Source organism: Mustela nivalis (genome assembly GCF_964662115.1).
Source record: "Mustela nivalis genome assembly, chromosome: 2".
In the NCBI taxonomy this organism is placed as follows: domain Eukaryota; kingdom Metazoa; phylum Chordata; class Mammalia; order Carnivora; family Mustelidae; genus Mustela; species Mustela nivalis.
In genome coordinates, this window is record NC_139021.1 from 52,505,415 (window position 1) to 52,528,153 (window position 22,739).

At 44.7% G+C, this 22,739-nt stretch overlaps 1 protein-coding gene across 1 annotated transcript in view; it reads left to right on the top strand.

The window, feature by feature from the left end:
• The window catches only part of ZNF704 (zinc finger protein 704), a 239,813-nt gene that overhangs the window by 213,611 nt on the left and 3,463 nt on the right, over positions 1 to 22,739 (top strand). The window contains exons 6-9 of the mRNA XM_082719437.1: positions 1,444 to 1,711; positions 3,927 to 4,031; positions 12,553 to 12,650; positions 13,367 to 22,567. Of these exons, the coding sequence (XP_082575563.1) occupies positions 1,444 to 1,711; positions 3,927 to 4,031; positions 12,553 to 12,650; positions 13,367 to 13,478 (583 nt within the window). The 3' untranslated portion in view covers positions 13,479 to 22,567. The remainder of the gene's footprint in view (positions 1 to 1,443; positions 1,712 to 3,926; positions 4,032 to 12,552; positions 12,651 to 13,366; positions 22,568 to 22,739) is intronic.

Sequence of the window (22,739 nt, forward strand, 5' to 3'; positions counted from 1 at the left end):
TGCTCTCAACTTCATTTAAATTTAAATTTAATTTAATGTAAATATTTTTATTTAATTCAATAAGCACTCAATATTTCTGATGTGTGAGGCACACTTCTAAACCCTGAGTATTTATTAATACACACAAAATTCTCACAAAAAAGTTCTCAAAAAAGCAGGCACTACGATTGTCCCCATTTCGTCTATGAGAAGCCAGAAGCCCTGGGCCATGGAAGCTGTCCCATCACACTCATGGCTGAAAACGTCAGGATTCGAACCTGGGAAATCTGACTCCAGGATTAATGCTGATAATCACTGTGTTACAAGGACCTCAGCTTCATCCATGCAACCTTTAATAGGCAGCTACCATGTGCTGGATACATCGATATGTGTGGAGGGACACAGAACGAATAAGACATAGCCCTGGAGAATCCCAGTCTTAGGGAGGTGATGAGGGTTTTAAAAAAAAAAATTACAGAAATGTGCCAAATAAATAAGTAAAGTGAATTAAATAAAATGAATACACTTCCAAGGGAGCATAGCGGACCTCGCGGTGAGGAGTTACGTCCTGACTCCTAACCTTCAACATACAACCCAGATTGGACATCTGGTCACTTCCATTGCCCAGACACTGCCAACGGTCACCTGGAGGATCACTGACCACAGCCTCCTTGCCTGCCTCCTGCCCTTGCCCCCTGCCCCCTGTCTTCCAGACACTCACCAGAGTGATCCTAAAGCACCTTAGATGCTCCACAAGCCCCCTGGCTTCCATCACACTGAGAACAACGTTCAAAGCCATTCCAAGGCCTACGCAGCCCTGCGCCATCTTGCCTCTGTCTCTGTTCTTGCGCTGAGCACCAGCCACGGGCCTCTTAGCCGTGGGTTGGAAAACACCGACCCGCCCACCCCAGAGCACGTGCTGCTCTCTGCTGCGAGATCTTCCTGCACAACCTGGGGTGGGTTTTTCCCTCACGTCACTCAGGCCCCTGCCCACGTGTCACCTCTTCAGAGAGACTTCTTCTCAACACTTTCTTTGAAACAAATGCCTTTCCTTCAGCAACTCCCCTGCTAAAGGATGCTGAATGGTTCTTCTCTGTGGGATCTACCACTGATATATTAAATATACATTTCTTTATGGGTTCCGTGTCTGCCTCCCCTGCTAGAGGGTCAGTTCCATCAGGCCATAGCCTGTGCTTAGTTCACCATATCAGGAGACCCTAAAAAGCACCTGGACATCCCAGATTCTCATTTAGTTGTTGAATAATTGATTGGATAAATTGTTTTAAGAGGTCAAGGAAGGCTTCCCTTGAAAGTAGACAGTTGAGTGTTGCAGAATAAGTCAGCATTTGCCAGACAGACAAGACCAAGGAAAAGCATTCCAGACAAAGGAAATAGCAAGTGCAAGATTTCGAGGCAAGAAAGCTCACTGGGTTGGTATAATCGTTTTGCCCTCTTTTGCCCTAGGCGTGTTGGGGACTCCGACTATAGTGATGGCGAAGAGGACTTTTACTACACGGAGATCAAGCTCAACACAGACTCAGTGGCAGATGGACTGAGCAGCCTGGCTCCCGTGTCACCGTCTCAATCCCTGGCTTCGCCTCCCACTTACCCCATACCAGATTCAAGCCGAACAGAGACTCCTTGTGCCAAAACTGAGACTAAACTGATGACACCCTTGAGCCGCTCAGCTCCCACCACCCTCTACCTCGTGCATACCGACCATGCTTACCAGGTGACGGGCCGAGGACTGTGAAAGTAAAGCTTGACCCCTCCCCGCCAACCAAAAGCAGTAGCATTCTGCCGTGCGAGGAAAGGGTTACCTGGTGGGAAAACAGCATCACAGAAGTAGCCCAAGAGCTGAGTTTGTTTTTTCTTTTTCTCCTCTTAAAGCCCAGATCTCACACAGATGGGACCCTATGGGCTCTTGGATTTCCCAGTACTGATTGAAGATCCAATCCCTTAGATGTTGTCATAGGATTAAAATCCTTCATATTGTAAAGATCTCAGAAGGGTGCCTGGCCCACGGTATAAGTATCTGTTAAACAAAAAATAAAATAAATGAAAAGGTGAGCACTGAACCGCTTTGGCACAATGACATGATGGCCACACACCCCAAATCTGGGACTTTCTACCCCGCCTTCTAAAATGGTAACTACGCCTCACAGATAGAGGAGATTATAGTGTTCCCCAAATCAACAGTGTCAGCATCACCTGGGAACTTGTTAGAAATGTAAATTCTTGGGACCACTCCAGACCTGCCAGGCAGAAGCTGGTCTCCTTCACTGGAAAGTCTGATAAGACCTTACAGACCAACCCTGCAAAGCTCCTTTGTCCCCTCAGCAATTATTAACTCTTGTAAACGTTGATTTGTTTTAATGACATTTCAAAACATTCAAGTTTTAAGAAAACATTTTTTCCATAATTCTCAACCACTCTGTGCAACTTAAAAAAAAAAAAAATCTCCTGTCTGTGTTCTCCCACCCTGGTTTTATAAACACTTTCCATGTAACTGAATAGTTTGCAGTTACATAGAAGCACCGTTTTTTAATCATTCTGTTATTGTTAGGTATCTACTCCTTAGTCTCTCTAGTTTCTTCCACTGTTATTAGTAACTCTACTATGCACACCTCTGTGCCAGTAGCTTTTTCCCCTGCTTTAAATTCCCAGAAGAGTAATTACTGAGTCAGAGGATATAACATGAACAGCTTATGGCTCTTGCAAAGTATTTGCCAAAATATTTTCCAGCAATGCCAGTTATAAAACCACAGACACCAGCAGCTACATCTATAATTAGATGTAGAAACCTGTGGAAGAAACAACCAGCCACTGATTTACTAGACTTACGCTCAAGAGCTTTGGAATGGAGCTAATTATTAAATTAGTTGAGGCAATAAATTTCATTCCTGACTCTTGCTATGTTGGTCGAAAAGAATAAATAATTTCTTTGTTCTTGTTTGTCAGTGTTGCATTTAGAAACACAGGCTCGAAATCATGGGCCTGAACCGATTTCAACTATGTTGTTCATCTCTGTGAGAGCTGGAACACACAGTAGGGGATCTAAAAGGTCCTTTCCAAACCATGTATTCACAATATTGGGATTGCTCTATTTATAGACATTAAAAATTATCAGCATGGAAAATGTTAAAAACATAAGCAAATGAAGAAAATTCATCCCCTAATCCCAACAAAAAGAAGCCCCTTGATTAATATTTTTTGTATGTCCTTCAAGAGTTTGTTCTATGTATGTATACCCATTTTTAAAAAAAGGTGGGGGGTAGAATTTATTTTAATACTGTTTTTCTTGTGCTTTGTTTTTGCCACTTACTATATCATGAACATTTTCCCTTGCCAATAACTATTCTTCAACAATGTCAGGCTCTGTGGATATATCATGATTTATTTACCCACGTCCCTATTATTAGACATTTGCATTTCCAGTTTTTAGCACCCTAATACATAGCTCTGCAATGAACATCCTTGTATCCATTGCTTTAGAATTAATTCTAGAAGTGGCATAGCTAATATAAAGAATACTAAGAATTTTGAGATATTTTGCCAGATTGCCATGTACCAATCTACCAAGCATTGTAACAATCTACCTACATGGCATCCCTGTATAAGATTGTTTCTTTCCTAATTTGATAGTGAAGCATTGCATTTTACACACAGATATGTCCTAAAATAGGTGTATGTATGTATAATAAAATTTCTCTTCAGAAACCATCAAAAACCATCTGCTTTTATTCCTTAGATAGCTTACTGAGATACATAGTAAGTTTATTTCTGGCTATTCTCTTGGACTATGTTTACCTCCTCCCATTGGATAATTAGTCTAAGATATTAATCCAGCTGAAACCATTTTCGGGGCCCAGCTGAGGCAATGATAGTTTAGGACTGTGAGGAGAAATGTTGTTTCATAACAATGTTCTCTGTTTTCTGTTGGACAGGCCACGCCCCCTGTGACCATTCCAGGATCAGCCAAGTTCACCCCCAATGGCAGCAGCTTCAGCATTTCTTGGCAGTCTCCTCCAGTTACCTTCACCGGCATTCCAGTAAGTAGAAAAACAAAAAGCCAGAAATCTGGTCATCACTGTACATAAATTTGGGAAACAAATTATAAAAACATGCAAGAAAAAGACAAAACTCAGAATGCCAGAAGTAGTCTATTCCTTAAGTCACTTGTAAACACCCGGGTGCATATTTCACGGTCCAGCTTAGCCCAGCTTGTCTGTGGAAAAGGTGTTATGAGGAGCATTTGAGAAAACTAGGGGAGTTGCAGCCGCTGATAAACAACTTGTTAAAAATGTGTCAAGATTTTTTTGTATCGGTGGTGTATTTGTATGTTTCCAAAAGGCTTTATAGAATTATTTTTTGAACTCAGACGCTGAACATGAAAGAAAAGGACCCTGTCCATAAATGATATTTATCGTTATGAGTAACTTGATAAAATTTATGACTTTGAAATTATTGTTTGTAGGTGTGTCATTTTGAAAGGTTCAAAAAAAATCCCATAAATTGAAATCTTTTTTTTTCTTCCAAAGCTTGAGTAATCCATGCTGATCGGCAGTCTGAAAATAAGAGTGCTAAACTATGCAATCAGGTTTAAGTGGTATATAAGCATTGATTTGACATGGTAAATGATTGCTGTCTGATAAGTCACCATGAATTAACTTGATACCTAGCCATTCGTTTAAAAATGTATTGGGTCTTTTGTAGCTTATCACAGAATATCCACGGACCTACACACTGTTGATGCCTACAGTGGCTTAAAACTCCTGATAAGGTTCATAAAGTGGCTTATGATAACAGACACTAACCCTATTTTCTCCTCTCCACCCCTCTCCCCAAGGACCTCACAAAAGCCTCTTATTGTCAATCAGTGGCGACTTTCAGAGGTTTCCAGAAAATACTAAGGCCTCCTACAGCACTGATAAAAATGGAAGCAGCTCAATCAATTATGCTGTGCTCTGTTGATGAATACTTTTTAAATTTCCTAGGAGAACAGCCAACAATAAAAAGCATCCCACTGGCAGCAATTTGGGAATTTGTGGCTACCAGAAAATACTCCTGGAATTTGGTTTTTAAATAACGATCGAGGATCTAGAGTAATTATGAAAGTCACCTGCTTTGTCAAATAGTAGTAATGGCTGGCTAGTCTGAAGGACAGAGAATGCAAGGAGGGATCTTGTAGTAGACATTAGAAGAGAGCATGTAGGTATCCGCTTTGTTTCCGTCAAGAACAATGATGAGCTGAGGAGGGTGTCAGAGGTTAACCATCAGTCCTTTGGGGGACTTCGACTTTTTTATTTTTTTGATAGACATAAAAAGACCTGGAGTGGCTCTCAGTATCACTTTCGAGACAAGCCCTCTACCCTAGAAAGGCAGCCACAATTACAGGATCATAGAGACCCACTATTCTGAATCTCGTTAATTCCAGTCTTTGATTTGAGAATTTTCGAGAACATATACATATTTCTCACCTGGAGTACAAGCAAGTGTAGCGTCTGGCTGGAACAGCCCAGGTCAGACTCCTTTTCAGATTACCTCTGTGGCCAACCAAAATGGAATTTCTTTCCTTTTGCTTTCTTAATTAAATCATCTTCTGATGTGCAGAGAAATCACTGAGTGTTGGATGACCAGCTATGTTTCTCCTAAAGTTACTAAATGCTTTACCCAATAAGATACCAGCCAGGATACCCTCTTCTCCTTTCTTTCCAGGAGCAAGATCTTAACACTCTTCCTTGTTGTGGATACTGTGTATCTCTGTTCTCACCTCAATGCCTTAATTGTTCAAAGACCCTAACTTCATCAGTTCCCTGGGACAGTGTAGACCAGAGCTTTGACAGAAAGTATATAGAGTGGTTGGGTTAACTAGGTATCCCACTAAAATCCTACTTGCGCTTCTAACGTCCTCTTTCACCACGGAATTCTCCATCTGTCTGGTTGTGTCATGTTTCTGCCAACACTTTAGACTGTTTTAGCTGCCATTCTTATTTCAAGGGAAGGGAATGCTATTTTCCCAGGCTTTGTTTAACCCTAGAGAAAAGGCTCGCTATTAAAAATGTTCTTTATGTTATATACTGTCTATTGAGGCTTGAAAAAACATAAGTGATTACTGGTTGCCTCCTTCTTGTGGGAATTGGACCGTACAGTGCCGCACCACAGAAGCATACAATTGGTACGTGTCTACTGACTGGGTATCCCAATGACTATCCCCAAATTCTCCAGAAATGCTGTCCCCATCTCTAGAAGACGTGGAGCCAGGCAGACTCTAAGAGCGTATGAATTCCTACCTTCTAAACTAGTGTAATAGGGTTTTGAGAAAGAAGCTCTAAACATTTTAAATTATAATGAATTAGTATTAGCGCAGTCCTCAACTGTATCCAAACGGAAGAACAAAGCAGTTCCCATTGTATAAAATGCTCTTTAAAGAACATGTTTCTCTTTGTACTCCAAAGCAAATACCCTGAGCTTGTCAACCCCATTTAAGGTGTGCTTCCCCCCCCCCCCACATCTTGGAGACCCGGTATTGAAGAAGGGATGCTTTTATATGCTTCCTAGAGAATGGAAATAATCTCCGTCGGGAAAATCCCAAGGTTTGCAGGATTTTATTTATTCATTTGCCTACATAACATTTCCTGAAGGGCGGGCTTTAATAAGGTGCTGGGTAAGACGTCTTCGCAGAGGCGTGGAGTGGAGCAGGATGTTCTGCATAGCTACAAATGTGACTGGCGGGGCAGTGTTTTCTAGCCAAAGGCTGTAGACGTAAGAGTAGGGAGAAGACGCTCATTAATTAGAGCATTCTTTGAGCTGTTTTTCCCAAACGACCACACCTTTTCTTCTAATTATCTACATTCTTTTCTCTGTCTTTTCGACAGAAAGCTGAGAGTTCTTTACCCCGAATGAGTCTGCTTATACTGCCATCACAGGATACCATAGACTGGATCACTTTAAGCACCCAAAATGTATTTCCTCACAGTTCTGGAGGCTAGAAGTCCCAGATCAAGGTGCTGGCTAGTTCCAGGTGACAGCTCTTTCTGTGGCTTGTAGAAGGCCACCTTCTCACTGTGTCCTTATCTGGCCTTTTCTAGTAGTGGAGGTGGGGGAAGGGGTGCTGGTGGGTGGAGAGAGAGGCCTTGGGTATCTCTTCTTATAAGAACACAAATCCTGTTGGATCAGGGTCCCAGCCTTTTGACATCATTTATCTTTAATTACTTCCTTAAAGGCCCCATATCCAAATATAACCACCCTAAGGATGAGAGCGACAATATACGAACTGGGGCAGGGTGGGGACACAAACATGCAGTCTGTAACAAGCCCACACAACCGAGAGCGAGTCGACCTGCCATCCAAGGGCTATTCCAGGAGGGGGGTCAGGCTGGAGGGAGGATCTCCAAACCTAAAATAGTGTGCTTAATTATCAAACGTTTAGCTGGGGTTTTTTGTTTTTGTTTGTTTGTTTGTTTTTGTTTAAGAGAGTGAAAGCGAGAGAGATTATGGAGGGAGAAGGAGAAGCAGACTCACTGCTGAGCAGAGAGCCCCATGTGGGGCTTGATCCCAGGACCCTGGGATCATGACCTGAGCTGAAGGAAGCTGCCTAACCATCTGAGCCATCCAGGTGCCCCTAGCTGGTTTGTTTTTTATTAACACCTTGAGGGAGGACTCAGAATAGTATAAGAGGTTACAACCAAGACAATGAACATCAGCTTCTCCATTTGAGAGACAGAAGATCCCAAAGAAAAGAAATTTCCCCAACCTAGTTACAGAGGGACACAACATTCTTTATAACTGCTCTGGGTGTGAGGCTCAGATACAAACCCTGACTCTGGCGTCTGCTATCTGGCCAGCCACATGATCTCTCTTAAGCAATGCCCTTCACTTTAAACCACCCCACAGAATTGTTTTGTTTTGTTTTTAAGATTTTATTTATTTGACACAGAGCACAAGTAGGCAAAGGGGCAGGGAGAGGGAGAAACAGACTCCCCACTGAGCAGAGAGCCTGATGAGGCACTGGATCCCTGGACCCTGGGATCATAACCTGATCAAAAGACAGATGCTTAACCGACTGAGCCACCCAGGTGCCCTGCCCCCATGGAGTTGGATCATTGAGTCCAGTGCCTGGCACTGGCTATTATGGAGCATTCACTATCTTGCTGCCTGTGATGTGTCCCACTGGTATACTATACCTGTCAGAAGAAATGTACTCTCCCTATTCAGGACTGACTGATATAACCCATACCTACCCAACACAGGGGAGAAATCAGCCATGATTTTTGCAGACTAGTGTTCTTCAAACTCTTCCGAGGTCCCACCTAATCAGCAGCAAAATGAGAGGCATGCGGAGGCCTGTGTGTGAGACACCATCACTGTGTGAGCTGTGCCATTCACAGCAAGCCAGCCAGGAATCGCTCTCCTGAAGCCTGGAGGGCCCCAACACCCCCACCCCCACTTAGACCCATGGGGGCTGCCCCAAGCCCTCCACCAAAGCCCATGTCAGGAGCTGAGTCCTTAAGGACTGAAGAAAAACTGTTCTCTGGGGAAAACATAAAATGGAGATTATACTTTAAAAAAATTTTTTTTAATTTATCTATTTATTTAAAAAAAATACCATAGAGTACTCTCCAAGTCTATTGCATGCTTTATAGACCATGCCCCAAAATAGAACTTAGAAACAGTTAAGATATAAAACTAAAAAGACTTAAAAATTTTTTAAAAACCCGAATAGAGGGCGCCTGGGTGGCTCAGTGGGTTAAGCCGCTGCCTTCGGCTCAGGTCATGATCTCAGGGTCCTGGGATCGAGTCCCACATCGGGCTCTCTGCTCAGCAGGGAGCCTGCTTCCTTCTCTCACTCTCTATCTGCCTGCCTCTCTGCCTACTTGTGATCTCTGTCTGTCAAATAAATAAAATCTTTTAAAAAAATAAAAAATAAATAAAAACCCGAATAGAGATTGAAATGGGGAGACTGCCGGGCGAGATAGCTGACATCGTGCTATGCAGGGCTTTATTTTAGGGCCCATCGTATTTCCATCAGCTCCGCAGCAGGATGATGGAGGAGTGGCAAGAGCAGAGCCTTGACCTCACTCAGAACTAGTGCCAAGGTCAGCTGGTAGGAGACGACGGCCTGTGTTCAAGTACAGGCCCCACCAGTGATGATGCAGCACAGACCGAACTTCCCCACTGCCTTACCGAGGACGTGGACACGACAACACTACGACAGACCCGAGGGTCACAGTGAAAAGGAAGGCAGATAGCTTTCCAAGGCCCTCTGTTTAACAAGCCCTCGGTAAACTACTACTACCACTCCTTAGAACACTGGGAGGTTCTGCAAGCCGCCTCGTGGCTGGATGTCTAAATTCTCTTATCTACAAAATTCAGATAGCCGCACTTTGCTGGCAGGATGAAAACAAATGACACCTGAAGGAGCAGCCTAGCCCTCACGTTTGCGAGCACTAAACAAATAACCGTTCCCACGCCAGCTGCTCCCTTCCCTTCCACCCTCAGCCCCTGCTAAAATAAAAAGCTTTCCACCATGATTGTCTTGCTATTAAAAGTCTCAAGGAAGATTCACGAGTTAGGTCGTATTGGTCCGCACACAGAACTGAGTCACAGCCAATGTGTAAAGCGGGTCCCGGCTTCTGCTGCGTTGTGCCCCCATAAAACCCAGGACTTGGGTGGATTGGGAGGAGTCGCTGCCAGACAGGACTATGCACTCAGGCCCCGAGCTTCTGAGTTAAGAAAGCCAGAGCAGGAATAAAGACTGTAGTGAAGGGTTGTTCCTCCATAGTCCTCAAACGGTATCTTTGGAATTTTCGAAAGCCTGGTCCTCACTCCTTCCTCAAACCAATCACATCACCAGTTTTCCCATTCCGGTAAGTGGCATCCCTCCAGCTTCTTGGGCCAGAAGCTAGGATTCACCCTTGACTCCTCTTGATTCATTCCTGATTCTTCTCAAGATTTGTCTTCCTTTTTTCCCATCCTTCAGCAAGTGCCAGACTCTGCCTGATTCTGCCATGAATCCGGCCGCTTCTAACCTTACCGCTGCCACGCTCTCGTCTAAATCATCTTTCCCCCCAAATGGCGCAGAGCTCTTAACTAGACAGCAGGGCTCCTCTCCAGGCTGTCTCCAATTCATTCTCAAAGGAGCCACAGGCATCTTTTTAAAGCATTAATCAGATGTCTCACTTTGTTAAAATTCTCCAATGGCTTCCCTGGCACTTAGAGCAACATTCAATTCAAATTCCTCTATCAGGGCGCCTGGGTGGCTCCGTTGGTTGGGCGACTGCCTTCGCCTCAGGTCATGATCCCAGACTTCCAGGATCGAGTCCCGCATCCGGCTCCCAGCTCCTTGGGGAGTCGGCTTCTCCCTCCGACCTTCTCCTCTCTCATGCTCTCTCTCACTCATTCTCCCTCAAATAAATAAATAAAATCTTTAAAAAAAAAAAAAAATTCTTCTATCAGCCAGGAAGCATGACCTGAATCCACCACCTCCTGTCCTCTCAGCCCAGCCTCCACACACTCTTCAGTTAGGAGGTCTCTGTCATTGCTCCCCCTTTCTCCAGAGTGCCCTAAAGAAAAAAGATAACCTCTCGGGGAGCCTTCTCTCACGGCCCTAAATAAGTCTATGTCTTCTCCCTTAATGAGGCTTTGCCTATTGACCTATTTTTACTTTCTTTATGCACTTATCACTAAAATGATCTTACTCGTTCGTATTTATTGTCTGTATCCCCACTAGAATGTATGCTCCATGAGGACAAAGACTTGGCATTGTTCACAGCTAGGTACCCACATTCTAGAAGGGTGCCTGGTACACAATAAGAACTTGAGAAATACCTGCTGAATGAAGAGCGCCCTGTCATCTCATAAAAGGGGTGTGGCGTAAAGACCACTAGAGACCAATGGTACAGAATAATTCAGAATCATGGCAATAGTGGTTTAAAATGTTGGGGTTTTACTTATGTGTTTAATTTTTTCAATTAACATCTAGGAAGATAGCACTGATGTCTGTTCCTCTAAATTGAAAGAAAATAAAAAATGCCAATACCTGTACTAGAGAAATTCAGTTCTAGAAGTATGCCTTAGGAATGTTCCCAGGACTGTACGTTCCAGGACTTGTACTTCGATGGCCATGCTGGTCTCTAGATAACTAAGTTTCTAAATTCATCGAGTTTCTGCTCCTCTACAAATGGCAATGCTCTATATTTACTTGAAATATCATTTCTCTTTTCTTATAAAAACTCATTTTTCGTAGCGGTTGAGAATCCCAGGTGCTAGGACGATACATAGTGTGATGAGAGCAAATGATGCAAAGGGTCTAGCAAGAAATGTAAGGGGCTTCAAAAGCCAGGCGCCTCCTGTTCTTGGGACTGAGAAGCAGAGGGGTACCAGGGTTCAGACACATGCTCCGGCATCAGGTAGAGATCAGTATAAGCGCTGGCCCTGCCATTACAAGTTCCATGACCTTGGCCAACTTCTACAACCTTGGCCCCATGCCTTGGTTTCCTCATCTATCAAGTAGGAACAAGAATAGTACTTGTCACGTGGGGTAGTTGTGACAATTAAAGCCATTGTCCGTGAACCTGGCATGTAGCGAATGCCCAGTGAGTATTTCAAGGATGACCTTTGTTCTTGACTTGCTTGGACTCTTTGCTTCCAGCCTTTATTCCCATTTGGACCCCACCATCTGCTGTGTGGATGTTTTATGCAAGAAGCCATTTATATAGGGGCTGTAATGATCTTGTAAAGCAAACAGAGGGCCAAGGTCCACGCTCTGTCATTGCTATTGACTGGCTATATAATTTTAGGTAACTGTCCTAACCTCTCTAGGGTTTGTCTTTTTTTTTTTTTTAAGATTTATTTATTTATTTGACAGACAGATCACAAGTAGGCAGAGAGGCAGGCAGAGAGAGAGAAGGAAGCAGGCTCCCTGCTGAGCAGAGAACCCGATACGGGGCTCGATCCCAGGACCCTGGGACCATGACCTGAGCCTAAGGCAGCGGCTCCAACCCACTGAGCCACCTAGGTGCCCCAGGATTTGTCTTTTTTAAAGATTTTTATTTTTATTCTCCAGAGAGAGAGAGAGAGAGAGAAGGAGAGAGAGATAGGCAGAGGGAGAAGCAGGCTCCCTGAGGAGCAAGAAACCTGATGCGGGACTCGATCCCAGGACCCTGGGATCATGACCTGAGCCAAAAGCAGACACTCAACCCACTGAGCCACCAAGGCATCTCTAGGGATTTGTCTTTTTTTAAAGGTAGATCATGAGGCTTAGACTAGGTGAGACTATATTTTAAGGTTTTGAATATTATTCAGGTGAAAAAACATTACTATGGGCAACTTGGAATATATATGTGAAGTCATGAGGATTTTTTAAGTATTCATCATTGCCGAGTCTTTTCTGTTCGGGGAGCATTTAAATTCTACCACAAGCATCACCCTTCTGCATGCTAACAGGTGTCTCTGTGAAGGAAGCCCTTCATTTCCATGTCTAATGTTGACCACTGCCCATGTGGCAAAGGCTAAACGAAAGTATGGTGAGAAGAACCTGCCCCATCAACTTTGTTTTCATGTCCTTGCCAGGTGTCACCAACACATAATCATCTGGGGGGCACAGGAGAGCAGAGACAGCACACTCACACGGTCTTGTCCTCACCACCCAGAGGGACCGTCAGCCTGAGGTATGACTGCTTGAAATGCCACCTCATCTCAAGGGAATTAACTGAAAAACAGAAGAACAGCAAGGAGAAGGGAAAACAGAGAAACCATCTTCCATAAACTTTCCCTGGAATGGACAAAATGCCCTTTCTTTTGTGGTCATCATTTTCTCCACCCATCGATTACTAGCAAAGAGTTGTTTGGGGCTGGGGATGATGGCCAGAGGGGAACAGTTTGCTGTAGGTTTTCTCAAGGAATAGGCAATGGAGATTACTGGGTCTATTTAAAACCATATGGCCTTACCCTCTGTATTAAAAGAATTTTAAGATACAGTTTTCAATACAGATCAAGAAAAAACACCTCCAATTTTCCTTAACCAGAATGCTAGAAATTTGAGGAGCAAGAAAGCACTGGAAAGCACATACTTAAAACTTAAAAGAATAAAGCTCTCTACTGGCATTTTTTGCATGTACCTGTTTAATTCATTTTGATGGAGAGGGACATGGCCCCAAATGGACAAGCAGAAGCTTCAGAGTTACAGTAGCCAATAGTAACAGCTGAGCTTGGTGGCCGGACAACATCCAGCAGGTGCTCAAGTCCAAATCTAGCAAGAACCCCTGCTAGGTTTGTTAATGCTGTTTCTGGCTCTCTCGAGGGCTCTCAAGCCTTGCAGAGAAAGCTCCTTGACTGCGCCCCGCCCCGTACCCCCCGGCCTAACTGCTCCTTGCCTGTCTTGCAGGAAACCCCGGGGAGAGGGCAAGAAGTGCCGCAAGGTGTACGGCATGGAGAACCGGGACCTGTGGTGCACGGCGTGCCGCTGGAAGAAAGCCTGCCAGAGGTTCACTGACTGACCCCTGAGACCACCGAGCCGGCGGCCCGCCGCCCCGCTGCCCTTGCCTTCCACGGCAGGCTCTGGAAAAGCGCTTTTTCTTCCGAACAAATTCCACTTGAAGCCCAGGAAAAGCACTTCCAGGAAACTTGGTGGAATGACAGCAAAAAATAAAATAAAATAAGGTCACCACCCTCACTGCTCTTGCTGAGAACCCAGCATCTGGCAGTTTTGTTTTGTTTTGTTTTTTCCTTGAAAAAGAACAGTCTTGTTTTTGTTTTTTTTTTTTTCCTGCTGTATGTCTAGGTCTGAAAACTGCAGACTCCGTAGCAACTGAACCAACAAAGCCTGTTTGACCTAGAGAGGAGGCATATTTTGATAAGCTTTCTGAATAATGCCATTTCTGAGATTTTGGGGGACATATTAAAAGAACAAGAAGCTCCACGTTATTCGGTGGCATCTGTACAGAGGTCAACGCCTCCTTTCCTTGTGAACAGCATTCTCCCCCGACCTCTCGGAGCAGTGCACATCATGGCGTGTTGCCAGAAAGCTGAGCACCTGGGTATCTCTTCTCTGTCTCGTTTGTCCGTCTGTCCTGTTTCCAAGATGGGCCCCGCTTGGAACCGCCGCGGCGCTGTTGGCCGGCAGGGCCCGGAGGGCATCCCCTCGCCAAGCGATCACCAGCAGACTTCAGCCCCCAGCTGAGCCCAGGACATCCCGCCGCGGGAACCCCAAGGAGTCTAGCGGTCTCAGAAGCCCTTCCCCGGGGGGCGCCTGGGGCCCGGCCCCGTGCAGGACCCGCGCGGGCGGCGGCTGTCCGGGTAAGCCTCGATGCTTCTTTCAGGGACGCGGGGCAGACGGCGGCCCCCGGTCTGTGGGTCACTGCTCGTCTGACAGTGTCCTTGCCAGGACAGCGGGTCAGCCGGCCTTCCCTCCAATCTCCACCCCGGGCTGGTTTCAGAAAAGGTAGAGAGAGCTCGGACTATCCCCGCAGGTTCGCTACGCACCGCGGAGCACACCGCCCACGTCCCCATCTGTTCCGAGACGGGCGAGGTCCGCAAACTCACATCCATTCTGAGTGCACTTTCATAGGTTGTATGCTTTAGCGCGTCCGGGAGATGGGCTCGTGACCGACAGAAATATGATCTGGGTGCATGGGAGGTCCCAAACTTTATTTTTCTTATAAAAATATTGGAACTGTTGGCTAAGAATTTGCTCAGAGGGGAACATACCGAACACCCAAAGGAAAATGCATGTGGGTATAGGCATTTCTCAAGCTAGTCGGACCAGGGCTCTCACTGTGTTTCCTAGCCTGCTACGTATGTACATATGTTGGTTGGTTGCTTGGTCGGTTTTGGTGGTAGTGGTATGGAGGAGGAGAGTTTATAAGCTCCTCCACCCTACCCTGGATTGCCCTGCGAATGAGTTCTTTCTCCTATACCTATGCAAAAAGTAGTAAGAGCACCTTATGGGGGCGCTGTGTCAGGACGGAGAGCCTACGATCAGCCATAGGAATGTTCGATGAAATTGCACAGAAGAAAGTTTAATATATGTTGAGAGATTGTACATACACTTTTCGTTTTAAAGCTTTGAAAGGAGTCATCTAGTAATAACGAATATCCTTTTCCTTTTATAATCGAGGGAAATAGAAGGAGGTTCCACAGTATCATATCCACAACCTGTGTGTTCGAATCTTTTTGGCAAATTTATTTTTTAAGCTTTCATGTGACTTTTCAAACATTATTCCTTGGGAGGGATCCTGTTTTCCTCCATTTATTTTTATTTCAACAACGCTTATTTCAAGAGAGCAGGAAAAGAGCTTCATTTAATTTCATGTCAGGATTGCCAATCAGGAGTAGCTATGGCACCAGTTATAATGTATGTTTTCATATTTACAAGGTCAGCCAGGAAAGGGCTTTTTTTTTTTTTTTTAAAGGAGGAAATGTATTTGCATTCTCAGTCCCAGCATGTCTTGTCTCCTCCCTGGAATCCTGTTGCTCTACCTGTAGGCACCCTCTGCTATGACTTGATGCTCCAGCCTGAGCTGCGGGTGGGCTGGGCTGCCTTGTGGCCACAGTGAGTCCAAAAGGGATAGTTTGCTGGAGCACAATCCCCGCGCAGAGGTTTTTCTCTTCAGGGAGGCTCCCTGGCCCGTGATCCTGGGATTAAGTCATTCATCAAAAATAATCAAAGTGATGAGGGGCTAAATCCATCCTCCCTACCCTCCAGAACTTTGGAACATAAGGAGGGAGAGGTCTTCGCCAGGGAGCAGTCCTGGAATGAGGTTTTGTAGCTGGACCCTAGAGATGCAGGCCATGATTAGTTAGTTCTGAGCTCTGGCCTTGGGGGGGGGGGGGGGTCCAAGCTCAGTCTTTACCTGGTTTGTAGCCAATGCACAGGTGCAAGCAGAAGTGTAGAGCTGAAGGCAAATTGCCTGGGATTTTTTCACCTTTCTAAAGCCTTCTTTACACATACTCTTCTGCATCTCCTACCTACGTAGGGGCTCCTTTCTGCCAACTGGCTCTGATCTCTGTGTACCTTCTTCTCTGGTATCCAGGTGTGCACAGACTTTTCCTGCACACACACACACATCCATTCTTTGTACCAAGGCATGTCATAAATAGAGAACCACCAAAATTCACCTGGCTGGCCTTGGGGAGTGTGGGGGGAGTGATTAACTTAATGCAAACCACCCAGAAAGCAATGAATTGCAATATATAGCTCTGGTTGTAAGAGCTAAAATTAAAAAAAAAAAAAAAAAGACAGAGCTATTTTGTTATATTTTGGAATTAAATGAAGTGCCAAATTAAGCCCAACATTCATTTTCTGCCATTGCTGTGGTACCATGTTCTTTTGTGTCTTCATTTGGCGAGGGGAAGCAGAGGATGGGTGGAAAGGGCGGTCCCACAGCATGACTGGTTAACTGAAGCTCCGTCCATCCCAGGGACCTCAGACACCTGCGTGTGCAAAAGGAATGGCAATACACGGATTCTGGACACAAAGTATTTCTAAAGAAGGTGTGCTGTAGCCTTTTGACCTTTCTCTCCCTTGATCCCCCTCCGTTCAGAAAATAGTTCTCATCTCTGTCTAAAGAAGGCATCTCATAGTAATGGACGGGCATTCTTCAGGGAGCTACAAAGCAAAGAGTTCATCAGGCTGTAGTATTAAGACTTAGTCTTTCCCAGTGGATATATACCCAATCTGTGGGAAGCAGTGTGACAAGTTGGAGACAACATGCAGGTAGCAAGTCGGTCGGTTGGGGACCAGAGAGATATACAAGAGGTCTATGGACATCTGGCTCCCGCTCATCTTCTTAAAGCTGGTCGGCCAGGGGGGACTGTTTCTGGGCACCTCCGAGGGAGCTGTCATGTGGTCCCCCAGGAGTGGCTGCCTGAAGCAAGAAGAGAGCTCCCGGAAGGGAAGCAGCTTTGCCCAGGGATACAGGACCTCACGCACATCTCTAGGGGGCACAGATTTCCCGCCCCCTTTCGTGCTGGTGAGTTTCCTCTCTTGGTTGGGAAAAGCCAGTGTCAGGAAGAAGGCAGCTGGTTTCCACCTGAGGGCATGCCCAGCTGCGGAGTGCCTGTCAGTCCCGCCACGCGCCAAGGTGCCCTTCATTAGACGATTCCATGTCGTAACTGTGCTGCCCATGAAAACTTGCAATAGACAAAGATGGGGGTTACAGCTCTTGGGCTTTCCAAAACCTTTCCCCGGGAAATAGTTACATGAATGTTGCAAGAGATTTCTGAAACTGAAATGCCCTCTATCAGATTTCAAGATCTTTTGAGTTTCAGTTAGCTGTCTCCAGTGTCACACGAAGCCACACTTCTGAAAGCCACGTTGGGCTCTGAATTTGCCGGCGCGGCTGAACCCATTTCCTCCTCCTTCAGACTTCATCAGAAAAAGAAAGAGCAGCGTTCAATTGAGAATGTTGAGAGATAAGTGGCAAGGATTGTACCTACAGGAGAGAATACCTTGAGAATAGTAGCAAAATACTGTAAATAATATTCATTTCCTCAGGGAAAATTAAAGGGTATATAAAAGAGAGATCTGGAGGATCTTAAGACTAGAAAGACTTTTATTATCTCTAGAGTCTTTTCGGGTCAGAACTGTTTGGTGTTTGGGGGGATTGATTTGTTTTTTAAGGAACATGATAATTATTTCAAGGCAGATTTCCATGAACTGGACCACACCAACTTTCGGAGATGTGCAGGAATGCTGTATGAGAAAGAGCTATTTCTTTGTGGCTGACGGCGGCCTGAGGCTGACCTTTGAACCCCAAGCACGCTCCCTGGCCGGTGTTCATAGACTCATGGAAGGCTTTTTCTGAATGTAATTGTGAATACCAAGCCTTGGTGTTCCTCTTTCGAATCGGCCGGTTGGATGACTGCACGCAGAATCCCGTAGGTGAGAGCTGTTAAAGACACGTGTTTTATGTTAATGGCGTGTTAAGGAACAAACTTCCACGGACTTAATGCGGACAAGGTGCTGCTTTTTCTCATGACCCTGTAGAATTTCTATCGACCGCATCAACTGTAGCGTTGACCTGTACGAACACAGGGAAGGATCTGTGCATACAAATGAGTGGGAACAGAGCAGAATTCATGAATATGGATGAGGATGTGGATCCTTTTGGAGAAGGCGCTGGCTACACGGGTCAACTGGAAATTTCATTTCTCTCAGAAAATAACCCTACCAGCGGCACACCCCCTCTCCCCGTTCTCAGACCTATGCGGATTCCTCCACGCTGGAACTGTGTCGTTGTGTCTTTTTGCATTGTAACTCGTCAAACCAGAAGTCCGTAAATGAAATGAGATTAGCACTTTTAGGTACCAAGTGTATGATTAAGTAATGCACACCAATAGATCAAGAAAGTATAAAATGTATTTAAGACCGACCGGTTTGCTTATTGTGACTGACTTTGAAAAAGCCCGTATCCAATGATATCCATGCTTTAAAAGGTGTATCTATCCTGGGACCGGAAATCAAAAATGGGAATTTTACTTCTGGTCCTGTTTTGTAAATAGTTCCTTTTTTTTTTTTTTTGAAGACAATCTCATGTTTTATACCTTTTTCTGTAGGTCTGAGAATCACAATGGTAATGTGTTGTGTCAAAAATGTAATCTTAAATACGATAATAATTGTAATTCATTTTCCAAATAAGACAAGGATTATACCGCTTTAGGCTTCTACGATTCTAAGAGACATGACACTTTTATAATAAGCATTAGTACTTAACTTCTCAAGTTAACAGAACTGGAAATATTTTACAAGATGCCGTGTTTTGTAATCACAAAGAACATGAACATTTTGTGGGAAATGACCTTGGTTTTATACATTGTAGCTTATTTTTTAAAATACAGTATTTACCAGACAGGAAGTGTTAGTATTATAAGCAATTCCTGCTCTCCAAACAAAGGGCTATGCCTCTTTTAAGCAAGTGTTTAATGCATATCTTTTCAATGAACCCTCTGCAGCAAGGGTAGAAATGCAGATCAGACGGAAAGATTATTACAAGAGAGTCAAGCTAGCAACTGCTACTCCTTTTATCATTGCCAGTGTGTTTGCAAAGTATGATGGAAAAAGACACGGTAAGAATCATCCTATGTATCTTAAATCAAAAAAAAAAAAGAATGTTAGTAGATATGCTTGCAGGCAATGGGAGAAATATTCTTGGAAATTCTTTAGTGTAAAATGAGATTCTGTCACAACGACAAGCTCACCACAAACCTGCATTTAACTAGCAAGTATCACTGGGTGGTAATTTCCCAAACCACGGTATATAAGCCCAAAGATAGAATTTTTAGGTGGTCAGTGGTGTTTAAAGTAGTTTTTCCTCAGCACTAACTCAGTAACTTTAATTTCCTTATCAAAGCAAGTGCTTGATTTGTCACGAGAAGAACGAATAGACATGCAAGGTTGCGATCAGAAAGTCACTGTATTCCCAAGAGTCAGGAAACAAGGGAGGGAGCCATGGAGAGTTTATTAACTGCACAAATAATTTTGAGCTTTGCCAAAAGCATTTCATAATTCTGTACAGTTTTTTTCTAGCCCACTCACTGTTAAGAAAAGAAAAAAAAGGCATCTTTTCTTTCTAAGATTTCAGTAACTCAAAAGCTAGACTAATTAGCAGTAAGCAGATAACATCAAAAGTAAAGCTGGGATAGAATGACCATATACCCATTGGGCAACTCCTATGAAGTGGTCAGAGGGTCACTCAGATCTTGCTTTCAAATAGGCTTTAGAATCTGCACACGTGAGGACTAGAAATGCGTGGAGACAGGGGAAACCATGTACAGCCTCAACTCCTGGTCTCTGAGATGAGGCTGTCTACAAATCTGTATCTTCATTCCCTTGACTATCTCCATTGTTCGCATCAAATCCCCAAGAAGTGCTTATTGCTGTCTGGTTTTGAACCAATGAGTCTTGCTTCTTTTTGAAATAGAAGCTTCCTAATGGTTTATAGCAGAAGCCTTAGAAAAGCCAGGCAGGATCTGTAAACGAACGATTCAGATCAGGTAACACAGGGACACTACAGAATGGTGGAGATGCTAGTAAACCAGAGAGCTCATGCCCCCGTTGCGTGGGGCACCCAGCCTTAGACAATCAGAACCATGCAGAAATCAGGCCCAGGGCGACTAGATCTTCTGACTTGGAAGTAAGATGTTACCAGACGTTTAAGTGTTGACAGCTCAAATTCTTGGCCAACACTGTGCAGACCAAAGAGAACCTACATATGGGCAGAGGCAGCCTCTGGCCACCAGTTTCACCCGCTGGGGAAAGCACATCTCACATCTCACGGCCACTGGGTCAGGTTCGTTCCTCAGGCCCACAGACTTACATGTTGGCACAATCTGGGCCACTAAAATCAAAAGAAAGGAAAGAGGTCAGTTCTCCCCAGAAACCATTCTCATGGAAGACTTGAATATAAAAATAGAGTCTCCTTAAGCTAGCCTTGCCTCTGATCAAAATACTCTGAAGTACTATCCAGTTCTCCCTCTGTCCCCTTCTGGCCTGCCGAGGCCATGCCCCAAAGCATGGAAGAACGGTCATCCCAACTTAAGTTCTCACCTACCGTGACCACTGTGATGAAGGTCTGGCAAAGAGCAGCCTCGTGCCTTCAGAGAAGGCAGCCAGGAGCCCCTGGAGTTTGAGATAGCACACTCTGCCTCCTTGTGCCAAAGCCCTTTGCCAGCCCCTCTACACTCCTTCCCACTCCATCCTGCCTCAAGAGTTTTCATGCCAGGGTAAAATTTCCATTGTTTCATCTCCCCTAGAGCAACACCCTTGCTTCAGAACCGGGAGATATTTTAGAGTGTCCACTAACCCCCAAAATGGAGTTTTTCCACCCAGAAAACCTTCGCACATTTGTCTGAAGGCAAAGACAAAATGGGAATGAATGGGTCATGGAAAAAATTAGAAGTTGCTTCTTTGGCTCCAATGGATTGTTACTTAGACTATATCTTATACCAGAGTCCTGATGGTATTGGGATAATTGCTAACCCTTTCACATATATTATAAAGCATGTTTCTTTCAGATACATTATTTCATTTGACCTTCCTAAGGACCCAGTGTAGAGTAGGAATATTTGGAATCACCTCCAAGGCCAGCCCAGGATAGTGTTAAGCCCGTGAGTCAGCCCTGTCACTGCCGGAAGGGAGGAGAAGAAGGGCTTGGGAAAGCACTGGGTCAGACTGATAGCATCTTCCAGATGCTAAACCTGGAAAGACCCAGGGACCCGCCAGGTTCTCAGCCCAGGAACTTCAGCATAGAAACCCAAGTGTACACTCATTCCCCATTGTCACATGCAAACTTAACCAATGCCAGCAGCACCCCTTTAGGATGCTGCCATGCCCGTACTCCACAAGGTCTAGCCATCTAAATGGTTAATCATAGGAGTTTCTGAGCTAATATGATGTTCTGAGTAAAAGTTTTGACTCCTTGGGAAAAAAATTACTTTGCTGCCACCATTCAACATTTGCTCTCCAGGTAAACGGAAATCATTGCCAGAATACTGAAAAACAGCTCAAATTTATTATTTTTAATGATCAAATCCAACTCAAAGTTGGAAATACCCATGAGATGGTGAAGTTGCATTTAAATACGAATGCAAATGAAATGACATTGTCGAGGCCTGAGATCTCCATCAGGGTGAGTGACTAAAAGGCTGTCCAGTAATGAACAGGTTTCAAGGGACCCTTCTCCCTCTACTTTACCAGGCTTCCCATCATGACTTTAGGGTGAAGCCACTCCCAGGGAGTGTAGTCATGGAGCTAGAAGGGCCCTAAACCATTTTGGCCTGTCACCTACTTGATTAACAGGCTTTTTGATAAGTGATGTGTTTGCTGTCTGTCCGAGAATAGAGGAGGAGGAGGAGGAAGAGGAAACAGCCAAGCACTCTCCTCCTCTTTGGGGAAGAAGCCCGTTCTGCAGGAGTGAGCACTGGGCCCCAGTGGCAGGGCTTCGTGAACAAGCAGGAAGCGGAGGTTCCAAAACAAGAGGACTCTAGACTCTGAAAGAAGGCGGGATTGTGAATTCAACGCTCAAATCGCCATCTTTGTTTTTAAAAAATGTTCTTTCCTATTGGGCACCATTCACGTCATTATTAACAGCCAGCTTCCGAAGAAAAGGGCCCCTTTATTTATAGTATGAAAATGCTAAAAATGAATTCTTGAGCATAATTAACTGTTACAGTTGCTTACGAGGGACAATTCCCTAAATTTTTAATTCAGAAAATTCACGAGAGTGGAATGTAGCAACTCCTGAAAAAGGCAAGAGAGCTGTCATTAAAGAAAATTTTCTTTCAAAAAAAAAAATTGCTCATCTGCTTCCTTCTGAATGCTTTCTACATCTCTGACTCAGGAGGAAAACCAGGACTCTGGAGAAGAAATTGAGCATAAAGAGAGAGAGAGAGAGAACAGTTCCCATTCTGGTGATTAGTCTTAAACACCCTCCCTCGTCCTCCCCACCCCCCCATCTTGGCAACCATCTCCTGTTCGCTTGCGTGACCTTACTGAGGCCACACTGTTATTATGTATGTTCCCTTCCAAAAATTCCAAATTAAACACCTTTGCTTCTGTGCTGCTGACTTCTCACTCTTAAAAATTAAGGTCCAGGGACGCCTGGGTGGCTCAGTTGGTTAAGCAGCTGCCTTTGGCTCAGGTCATGATCCCAGCGTCCTGGGATCGAGTCCCACATCGGGCTCCTTGCTCCGCAGGGAGCCTGCTTCTCCCTCTGCCTCTGTCTTCCACTCTGTCTGCCTGTGCTCGCTCTCACTCTCTC